General features: G+C 44.2%; 1 protein-coding gene across 6 annotated transcripts in view; it reads left to right on the forward strand.

Moving 5' to 3' along the window:
- SGCG (sarcoglycan gamma) overlaps nucleotides 1-10797 on the forward strand; it is a 137931-nt gene extending 127134 nt beyond the window's left edge. For 5 of the 6 annotated variants that reach the window (XM_070048305.2, XM_070048306.2, XM_051849884.3 and 2 more), the window contains exons 8-9: nucleotides 8442-8565; nucleotides 9281-10797. In XM_070048305.2, the coding sequence (XP_069904406.2) occupies nucleotides 8442-8565; nucleotides 9281-9454 (298 nt within the window). In that variant the 3' untranslated portion in view covers nucleotides 9455-10797. 6 annotated transcript variants of the gene reach the window in all.
- Nucleotides 10798-11741: the final 944 nt, after the last annotated feature.

Below are 11741 nucleotides of genomic sequence, written 5' to 3' on the forward strand. Positions count from 1 at the left end.
TTACTTAAATATACACAATGAAAACTAGAATTACAAGGAGACATGGACAAATCCATAGTGATAGTTGAATAATTTATCATATTTTTCTTGAGCCTGCTAGTTCAAGCAACACAAATATCAATAAGGATATAGAAATATATTACCTATCTACTCAATGTATACATTGAATTATATAGACCATGAAAAGAAACCATACCTTATTTTTCAGGTACACAGAAAACATAAAACTTGGCCAAATACTAAGTCAATAATCAAACTCCCAAATTACCTAGTGAATTCTAGTAATACATCATACAAATCAGATTGTAATCAGAATTCTAAATTCCAAGGACTCCACTGGGGCACTGGGGCATAGGGGTAAAGCCTACAACACTGACATCCCTTTGGGGCATTGGTTCACGTCCCAGCTGCTCCACTTCTGATCTAACTCCCTGCTAATGTGCCTGGGAAAACAGCAGAAGATGGCCCAAGTGCTTGGGTCCCTTACACCCACATGGGAGATCCAGATAAACCTCCCTGCTCCTGGCTCCTGTCTGGCCCAGTCTTCACAATTGTGGCCTTACATGGAGTGAACTAACTAATAGACGATCTTTCTGTCTCTCCCTTTGTAACTCTGCCTTTCAAATAAATAAATTTTTCTTAAAAAATTCTAAATTCTGGCCGGCACCGCGGCTCACTAGGCTAATCCTCCGCCTAGCAGCGCCGGCACACCGGGTTCTAGTCCCGGGTCGGGGCGCCGGATTCTGTCCCGGTTGCCCCTCTTCCAGGCCAGCCCTCTGCTGTGGCCAGGGAGTGCAGTGGAGGATGGCCCAGTTGCTTGGGCCCTGCACCCCATGGGAGACCAGGAAAAAGCACCTGGCTCCTGGCTTCTGCCATCGGATCAGCACGGTGCGCCGGCCGCAGCGCGCCGGCCGCGGCGGCCATTGGAGGGTGAACCAACGGCAAAGGAAGACCTTTCTTTCTGTCTCTCTCTCTCAGTGTCCACTCTGCCTGTCAAAAAAAAAAAATTCTAAATTCTAAAACAAATGCAGGGAAAAGCTATAGAAGATGTTCACTAGTAATAATCAATTAAATTAGGTATCACCAGTAAAAATTTTAAAAAGGAATGTGGTTTAGAAATTTAAAATAAGCTTAATCTGTGATTTAAGAGAAAATAATAAAGGTGATTTTGAAATATTTATAATTTAAATGACAATAAGTTTGCCAAAATGTAAATTAACTACTATTTAGAGCAAAATATGGCTTCTCTCCATTTATTTTATTTAAAACAAGGAAAAAACAAAAATCAACATTCTTCAAAAAAAGTGAAAAACTATGAAGAAATCAAAGAAAGAATGGAAGAAATAGCATAAATTAATGAATAAAAAACTAAAATTTTAAATATAACAAAATCACATTTTGTTAAAGACAAAGTGAAAAACAAAAAATTAAAAATTTTTTAAATGTGGAAAAGTATCTTTATATGCTGAGGATTGCTTAGTAAAACAGCGAAAATATATTTAAAGAAACAATTTTTAATTTACCTATATCAACATTGTGTTTTTGTGCAATGAAATACACTATAAATGAAATTAATGAAAATATAATAGAAAACATTTATAATTGGAACACTTATACACTGTTTTTAATACCTATGAATCCATTTTTAAAAGCAAAGCAAAAAAGATGAAAAGTCAATTCAGAGAAACTCAGTGTAATAACAAAATTATGGAAGATTCTTAAGCACACCAGTCCTCAGGAAAATGAAAAACAGAGCACCATAATACAAGGAGACTTCAAAAAGTTTGCAGAAAAATGAAATGAAAAGATAGCATTAAGTGTTGGCATTTTGGTGCAGTGGATTAAACCACCACCTGCAGTGCCAGTGTCCCTTATCAGAGGGCCAGTTTGAGTCTGGCTACTTCGTTTCTGATCCAGCTCCCTGCTAATGCACCTGGGAAGGCAGCAGAAGATGGCCCAAATGCTTGGATCCCTGCCATCCACTTGAGAAACCAGGATGGAGTTCCTGGCTTTGGGCTGGCCCAGACCCGGCTGTTGCTGCCATGTGGGGAGCGAGCCAGGCATGGAAGATATTGCCCTCTCTCCATCCTTCTGCCTTTCAAATAAATTAATAAATCTTTCTAAAAAGTTTTTTAGAGATAGATTTGTTTGGGTGCAAAACAATCCAGTTTTTTTTTTTTCATGAGATGCATTTTGTATGAACTTTTTGAAGTTTAACTGTGAGAGTTCATCCAAAAGTTCATGGAAACGAGAATTATGAAAAATGTGCACATGGATTGCAAAGTTGTTTGCACACAAATAATATTTTAAATCAATTTTCCACAAACTCTTTGGGGTGACTTTGTATAAATAAAACGCTCACAATAATGAAAAAAGTTATAAAGTCTAACAATGTCAAAAATTCATAAAAATTTGAGGAAGGACAAATTCTCACACTACTCATAGGACTAGAAAGTAGTGCAATTACTTTGAGACATATTTTGGCTGAGTTTGGCAAAGTTGAATTCTCTGTTGATATCTATATTTAAGGTACTCTTAAATCAGGAAGGTGAAATACATGAGGTTAAAAAAAAGTTAATATTCCAAAAGTCAAGTAAAAAGCTATCCTTCCAAGATGGATTTCTGAATATATAGGTTATCATTTTCTTTTAGCTAAAAGGAATCTTACAGGTTTACTTTTTTTTTTTTTTTAGCAAAAAAAAAATGTCTTGTTCTCCTTAAGATTGACAAATAAGATGGAGTACTAAACACAGGTACTGAAAAGGGGTGGGGGGTCTCAAGGACAAGTGCACGTTTTCAGTCTGACCTCTGCAGTGAGTAAGCCAGGGCTCCGGTGAGAGTGTAATGGGGCATGTCACAGAAGGTCTCATCACAGGCATCATATGCGAGTGACTTGAGTCATCGTGACACCCAACACAGTCCCTCCCCAATTCCCGTTCCTTGCAAAGCACAGTCCACCGCTTTGCAGAGTGCTGCCTTAATGAGTTTACAAGATAATTTAATGTTTCATGAATTAAAGGAATCCAATACGTTTTCAAGACTGACACAGACTCCAGAAATACAGAAATCCCGGGAGTGACAACTGTAGACAGTGCTTAATCCTGTGCCATGTTGAGCATCTTTTAGGAGATATGTTCTACAGAGCTCTGTTTTTCATTTTAAGTTGTAATAATACGCCATCCAATTCAAATTAAAATACTTGGGGTTAGGAAGGTGCATGTTAGGAAAAGACACAAAGTTATGTTCATTATTAAGGTGATAGGCTAGGGGCAAGGTGATTGGCACATTAGTTATGCCTGTGTCCCATATCAGAGTGCCTGGGTCTGAGTCCTGGCTCCACTCTCACCAGCTTCCTGCCCATGTGCACAGTAGGAGACGGCAAGTGACAGCCCACGTCCTTGGGTCTCCCCCACTCATATGGGAAACTCAAATTGAGTTCTGCGGGCTCTTGGTTTCAACCCAGCCCGGCCCTAACTGTTTCAGGCATTTGAGGAGTGGATCAGCAGATGGAAGATCTCTGTATCTGTCTACATCTCTCACTCCGTTAAGGTAAATGAAAATAAACAATTCTGAAGATGTGTCCAACTATATCTGCATTGAAAAATAATTTATAAAAAATTCAAGTGAAATAGTTGAATTTCAAATCTCGTAAGCATTAGAAGTCAAAATGAATATCATAAATGAATGTGTAACTATCAAAAGGTAGACATGTAATAAATACAAATACATATGTGAAATGGCTTTGAATTTATTAGTGAAAATAAACCAAAATACAAGTTTTATGTACAAAAAAATAGATGTAGCAATGAAAATGAAAGCAACTGCATGTATCCAGCCATCTGTGAATATAAACATCAAACGTGGTCAAGTCCAGGAGTAACAGATGGCCAAAGACCACGAACGCTTCACTTGTCAATCACACATTTATAGATATTGACAGGGAGGGGGTGCATTTGTCTAATGTGAAAGTTAATTTATCCTTATAAGAGAGAAAATGGAATTTAAACATAGCTAATCTTGGTGCAAAAAAAAATCTGATATACATGCATATGAGGGGTCTTTCTAAAGTCCATGAAAAATGTGCATTATGAAAAAATTATGCATGGATTTGGCCAGTGCCTGCCTCTCCACCACTATGTTCCCACTGTCCCTAAGCTCTAGACATTTTAGACTCTTCATTTCTGGACTACATGAAGGCCTTTCCCACCTCAAGGCTTTTGCACGTGCCCACCTGCAACTCAGTCTTCCCCAGCCTTTCACACATCTTCCCACTCTACTGCCAAATTGTTGACAGATTAACCCTGTGCAGCTCATCCCTTTGGGGTAAGAAGCTTCCCTGCCTTTCTCCATGTTCCTGGGAAAAGCCTTTGTGTCCTGAGGCATATTCAGGGACTGTGAGAATGGAATCTGGAGGCATTTGTCTCTGCAGGTGTAGTAAAAGCTCTCAATCACCTGGAGAGGCCCAGTGCACTCGCCCTCGCTCAGTTTAAGGTTCCTAGGGTACTGTCCAAGGGGTGAGGAGGCTGGAGGGGCTGACTTCCCTGGGAGTCGACTTTCAAGGGAGAGGGAGGCCCAGGAGCTGGGAGATGTCTCTGGCTCCTAAAGCCCAGCTGCTGGTTCTGCTACCTGAAGCCACTGTGTTCACTTAGCAGAGGGCTAAAGTAAGGGAGGCCCTTCCAGGAGGGAGGTGCGTAGCTGCCCAGCTCCTCTTTCTGAGAAGGGAAAAGTTGCTTTTCCCCATCCATCCCCTGGGGAGTGTCCAGCTCCTTGTGCAAGGCAGTGGTCTTGGCTGTCATCACACTGCCCAGGGGTAAGAACAGGGCACAACAGGGCTGACACCCAGTCCTGAAGGCAAGGTGTTCAACAAAAAATCTGGTCCATTACCCTCCTCCATAGTAGCAGAAAGCTACTAAAAATGCATATTGAAACCCAACAGGCCGGCGCCGTGGCTCACTAGGCTAATCCTCCACCTGCGGCGTCGATACTCCAGGTTCTAGTCCCGGTCGGGGTGCCGGATTCTGTCCCAGTTGCCCCTCTTCCAGTCCAACTCTCTGCTGTGGCCCAGGAAGGCAGTGGAGGATGGCCCAAGTGCTTGCGCCCTGCACCCGCATGGGAGACCAGGAGGAAGCACCTGGCTCCTGGCTTTGGATCTGCACAGCGCCGGCTGTGGTGGCCATTTGGGGGGTGAACCAACGGAAGGAAGACCTTTGTCTCTCTCTCTCACTGTCTAGCTCTGCCTCTCAAAAAGAAAAAAAAAAACAGTTCCTAAATGATACACAGTCATCTTTTCATGCATTTTCAGCTGCTGTTGTCTCCAATTTCTGATATGAGAACACAAGTTTTTTAAATTGAAATTATTTTTCTTCCTTCTCTGCCTCCAAATCCACCTCTATGCCCTTCATCATTGACTGACATCTGAAGTCAGCTGACAACGCCTTTCAACTTTTCTCCTTCCCAATTCTAAAATCTACTCTAAGTTTGCATGTGTTCTTCCTTTTATGCAATCTTGGAGGAAAAGGTGAGCCTTAGGTTTTCTGAGGCTGTGCCTGCCGCATAAGCCCTTGATCTCATCCCCTCTCATTGCTTGTGAAATCTTGGGCTGCTAAGCACCTTCCAAGTCTCAATGCACACTGGCTTCTTCTTTGCCTGCAAATAAAGCCAGGAGCCAAATGCTTCATAGCATCTGGATCGATACTAACTTCATATTCATAAATTCCCTCCCAACTGCCTATCAGAGAGAAATCTCTGTAAGCTCGGAGTCCTCCTTTATGTCCTTAACCATGAATTGCTCTCAAGGCCAATTCACAAAAACCCTTAAGATGCTCATTGCTCGGCTCCAAAATCCCTGATGCATTCTCTTTCCAGAGAGGAAGGCTGGTGGGTTTTGATATTTTCAAAGAAAGAAAGGGACAAACTTGTCAGGATAATTGCACTTGAAGTTATGAGGTAAGATTTTAAAGATGCATAGCAGGTAGGGAGGTGTTAACCAGTTTCCGTTTTTGAATGCCATCTTTTTAGCTGTACTTGTAAATGTGGAGCTGTTGTTTTGTATTAACTAGGGCTCCTGAAAACACCTGCTGAGTCATTTTAGGAAATTGCTAAAGAAATATAAAACCATGCTCAGTTTCAGTTTCAGCGCTGAGTGTATTTATGAGATTCCAGGTTTGTGAAAACTGGAAGTTGTAGAGTGGTATGCAAGTGTCCATTCTTTAGCCACTGATAACCGCATGAACATTTTCCCCAGATAAAGGCCGTTTACCTGTCACTGTCAAGGTGGGGTCACAGAAACTAGAACTCCCTTCTCCCCCAAAGCTGGCCATGAAGCCTAGAGAGCTCACACTCTCCTTTCTCCCAGAAGATCCTCATTGCAGAGGGGCCTTGTCCCCTCCCCGGGAGGAAGGAGTCCTCACAGAGACCAAGAAGCATCGGGGCACATAGCCCCAGTGTATCCCTTCCCAGCTCACCTTTCGACAGTGAAGCTGACCACGGTTCACCAACCTAGGCCTAGAAAGAGACGGTTTCCCTGGGTCTTTGGGTCAGAGTCCCATGTCACATGCAACTTAAATAAGTCTGTTCTGCTCCTGTCTTATTAACCTGCCTTTGGTTATGGGAGTGTTGGCCATGACCGTCATATCACACCTGTCCACCCATCTACCAGCACGTCATCACGGTGAGGTTAGTTCATGGTGGGTTAGTAACTAAGGTGGGAACAGATCATCTCGCCAGCATCTTCAGGCCCACACATGGTGACAGGGACCGGGCCTCTGAAACTTCCTTCTGTGTTCTTCCTTCCTTCCCTTCCCCCAAGCCAGGAAAAATACAGGCAACTCCGAGAACTCAAAAGAGCAAACTGGACAGGCAGGCAGGCTAAAGCGCTTCCTCGTTAGTGAAGCCTAACCTAATTGGGCCAATAAATTGCATCGGTGAGAGTTTTCTCATATTCAAGGTAAGATTTCAAAATGTGTAGCAAATCATGGTGTACATGCCCCGACATGCATAAGAAAATGAAGCTTTGTCTTCTCCAATAAATAGCCAAAGATACAAAAACTTGCTGACTGAAGCCAGGAATCCATCTGGTTTGCAAGTCTATGGAACAAATAGCAGTCACTTTATTTATTTGGTTTTTTTTTTTTTTTGTATCTTTTTACAACTATTATTTTTACTGTGAACATATATATATATATATATACACATTAGAATCAGAAACAAATCTTCATTTTATTTATTTTTATTTGAAAAGCAGAGAGAGAGAGAGAGAGAGAGAATCTTCCATCCGATGGCTCACTCCCCAGATGGTCACACTAACCAGGGCTGGGTCAGGCCAAAGTCAGGAGCCAGGAACTCCATCCAGGTCTCCCACATGGGTGGCAGACACCCAAGTACTTGGGCCATCTTCTGCTGCCTTCCCAGATGCATTAGCAGGGAGCTGGATCAGAAGCAAAGCAGCTAGGACATGAAACTAGAACTCCAACATGGGACGTGGGAGTGAGAAGCCAGTGCTTTGCCTGCTGTACCACAATGCCAGCTCCACAACGCTTGCTTTAAAGGCAAATCCATTACCGAGGCACTTCTCTCTCATACCATTTCTCCTCCCCTCTCCTTCCCACGCCTTCTAGCCATTTCCTGCCCTACACTGGGCTGGGTCTCTGAATGACGTATCTTTTTCTATGCATTCTGCCTCTTAACTGATCTTGAAAAATTTCAACAAAATCAGCTTTCCAAACTTTGGGGCCGAGCAGCTGAAAAATCGTCCCGGTGATCATGTTGTGCCACCTGCTGGAATTCTTCTCCAGGCAGAAACAATGGAGAACACTTTGCTCTTGTCTCCCCAGTTCTCTTCCCAAGCTTGAATTAACCTCAAGGAGATTCTGATTAATTTTTCAAAAACAAAGCGTGCTGAGGCCAACCACCATCTCTCAGCACTCTCAGTTCAGGATCTTTTGAGAAGTCATCTCCCCATGCTCCCCATAATCTTTCTAAAAAAACAGCAAATGAAAGGGTAAAAATGCAAACAAAACCAAGAGGCCAAACTTTCACTGACTCCTGATCATGCAGTAAAAGTCTATGTTGTCCTTAAATCTCTCTTTTCTGTTCCCCAAACAAGCTTGTTTCTTAACTAAGTTTGAAACTTCACAAATTCATTCACAAATGGTATTCTCTTCTGGTGTGGGGTGCAGTAGTCAACCAGTGCACAGGATTAGAGCACTACCGTGTTTTTGTCTGTTTGTAGAAATCTAATTTCATTGTCTCTCATTACCAGGAAGTTTATTTCCTACTGCACATTATTCTTCGGTTTATCAATGAATAATGTGCATTATGCTAGCATTCAGGAGTGACTTGAAGATTCTCCATACCTTATCAATTATGTTTCCTATGCTCAGCCTGTGGTGGAGGGATTGCTGGGGTGGCGCCTTTTGAGTTTTTCGCTCTTCCTCATTCAGGTTGGAATCCCCCACACGGAGCCTAAGCATGGATGCCCCAAGGGGAGTTCATATAGAAGCTCATGCTGGGGAAGTCGAGGCCCTTTCTCAGATGGACATCGTTCTCCATAGTAGCGACGGAACGGTAAGTTGAATGGATCCAAATGCCTATTGTATGTCTTGACAGCATCGCTGGGTATGGAGTCCATTGAGGTTTTGTTGTATCAAATTTCTGTTAGTTTGTAACAAAACCTTGGGAAAGTCATAGAGTATAACATGAAATGGAAACAAAAGACAATTTCGAGTTGAAAGAAGGGCCTAGGAAGTTTGATGTTATTCTATAGTAGATCTGGACAGCTGTTTTTAACTGGCCTGTATGCTACAAAGTCACCTATCTTCAACTTCAAAAAAACACTGCAGACTTTTGGAGCTTACAGAGAACATCAGTGTAGTCATTTCCTACTAATGCAGCATCTCTCAGTCTGACTCGCTAAGGACATGAGTTCCCTCTTAGCCCACAGAGCGCAGTGCTTACTTACACAGAATGAAATTTAAATGAAAAATAAGGACACTTTGTAAAAGTCAACCATAATAAGGACAAAATCTGGGAGCTCAAGTCTAGAAATCAAACATCACCAAAACAGACCAAAGTCATAACGAGACAAGAGAATACATGCCACTCAATATTAATTGTTAGAATCCCATTTACTTACAAAAGAAAAAGTACAATTGCTGGAAAACCAGGCGTCTTAGAGAAACACTTAGGCACTCTAGAAGCGATCTGAGGGTGTGGCTTATGAGCTGATTCCTGCGCATGGATTCCTCCCTCTTCTAACATCTCATCTCTTTCTCCCCACCAGCTTGTGCTCGATGCTGAAACCGTGTGTCTGCCCAAGTTGCTGCAGGGAACTCAAGCCGCCTCCGGCAGCTCGCAGGGGCTCTATGAAATCTGCGTGTGTCCAGACGGGAAGCTGTATCTGTCTGTGGCAGGCGCGGGCACCACATGCCAGGAGCACAGTCACATCTGTCTCTGACCGCCGCCAGCCTCTTCCAGAGCACCTGCCTGATTCAGTGACCTGGGAGGTGTGGCCTCAAGCCCTCCCGCCTTGGGAGCCCCATGATGCCTTGGAGGACTGAGAGGGGGGTGGGACTCAGGAAGAGGGCGTGCCTTCCAGAGGGACTCAGAAAAATGTCTCCGGGAGGGGAAGGTGTTTGGATAAGACAGGGTCTCACTGGCACGTGGGTTGAAGAAGCATTAAAACAATGTGTGTATTCCACTGGATTTGTTAATTTTCATCAAAACAATAGGCTCTTGGCCGGCGCCACGGCTCACTAGGCTAATCCTCCTCCTGCGGCACCGGCACCCAGGGTTCTAGTCCCAGTTGGGGCGCCGGTTCGGTCCCGGTTGCTCCTCTTCCAGTCCAGCTCTCTGCTGTGGCCCAGGAAGGCAGTGGAGAATGGCCCAAGTGCTTGGGCCCTGCACGCGCATGGGAGACCAGGAGGAAGCACCTGGCTCCTGGCTTCAGATCAGCTCAGCGCCAGCCATAGCAGCCATTTGGGGGGGTGAACCAACGGAAGGAAGGCCTTTCTCTCTGTCTCTCTCTCTCTAACTCTGCCTGTCCAAAAAGAAAGAAAAAAAGAAAGAAAACAATAGGCTCTTTTCCTCACCTCCCTCCCCACATTAGGTACGTGAACTGCTGTGAGGAATGAATTTACCATATTCAACTTTGGATTTCTGACTCCCCATAAAAGTAGCACTAGTCAGTATTAGATGCCCCCAAAGTTCTATTCAGTGTTTCGTGTACATCATGCAAACCTCAAACTCTCCACTCAGTTGTTTTTTTTTTGTTTTTTTTTGTTTTTTTTTTGGTTTTTTTTTTTGACAGGCAGAGTGGACAGTGAGAGAGAGACAGAGAGAAAGGTCTTCCTTTGCCATTGGTTCACCCTCCAATGGCCGCCGCGGCCGGCGCACTGCGGCCGGCGCACCGCGCTGATCCGATGGCAGGAGCCAGGAGCCAGGTGCTTTTCCTGGTCTCCCATGGGGTGCAGCGCCCAAGCACCTGGGCCATCCTCCACTGCACCCCCTGGCCACAGCAGAGGGCTGGCCTGGAAGAGGGGCAACTGGGACAGAATCCGGCGCCCCTACCGGGACTAGAACCCGGTGTGCTGGCGCCACTAGGCGGAGGATTAGCCTAGTGAGCCGCGGCGCCGGCCTTCCACTCAGTTTGATGCTGAGACTGTGCAAGAAAAAGGTTTGGAAGGGATTGAGGTTGATCTGACTTTCAAGATGTAGTCAACAGAATAAGTTACACAGAATTGGCCGTGCTTTCTGTATATCATCAGTGAGCAATAAAAATCAACCTACATTTTTCAAGGACCTGGCAGTTGAGTGTCTTACTTTTCTTTAATCCTCATAATAACCTTTTCAGGTATGTATAATTTTTCCCCAAGTTATCAGTGACAAAGACTCAGATAGGACGAGTCACAAGTTGTACATTAACTACTGAAATCAAAACAAAATATGACCTGAAACTTGAACATAGCCATTTTAACTTTGAAAACCTTTGGTGTGTTGCTGGCGCCATGGCTCAATAGGCTAATCCTCCACCTAGCGGCGCCAGCACACCGGATTCTGTCCCAGATGCCCCTCTTCCAGGCCAGCTCTCTGCTGTGGCCTGGGAGTGCAGTGGAGGATGGCCCAAGTGCTTGGGCCCTGCACCTGCATGGGAGACCAGGAGAAGCACCTGGCTCCTGGCTTCGCATTAGCGCGGTGCGCCGGCTGCAGCGTTCTGGCCACGGCGGCCATTGGAGGGTGAACCAACAGCAAAAGAAGACCTTTCTCTCTGTGTCTCTCACTGTCCACTCTGCCTGTCCAAAAAAAAAAAAAAAGAAAAAAGAAAACCTTTGGTATGCTGTTTCGTTCCATCCACACAGCTGTGTTGAGATGATGGGGTGGTACTCATTTGGCAAATGACAAAACTGAAGCCCAATGGGGTTGTGATGTCAACCAAGAACCAGCAGCAAGTGGGTGGTGGGATTCTTGCCTGTTCCGCTCCTGTGCTTGCTCTCTATGGCAGAGATTGGAGGTGGTATGTGATCCCACAGAATCACTCTCGTGGTCTGACGGTGGGTCAGTGTCAATTGGTTGTATAAGCTGCCATAAATTTAAAAGGACACACTAAACCCATGGAAACAGCTTCAGTGTAGGCCACTCACTTTGTAAAATGCCCTCCATCACAAAAGTGGTAGACTTCCTGTTTTTCACCCACTGTTAGAAGAATCCCCAAACAGCTCAAGATGGAGACCAACAGCACTGCTAAC

This window comes from Oryctolagus cuniculus, chromosome 9 (genome assembly GCF_051225735.1).
Source record: "Oryctolagus cuniculus isolate XC-2025 breed Fujian yellow rabbit chromosome 9, ASM5122573v1, whole genome shotgun sequence".
In the NCBI taxonomy this organism is placed as follows: Eukaryota; Metazoa; Chordata; class Mammalia; order Lagomorpha; family Leporidae; genus Oryctolagus; species Oryctolagus cuniculus.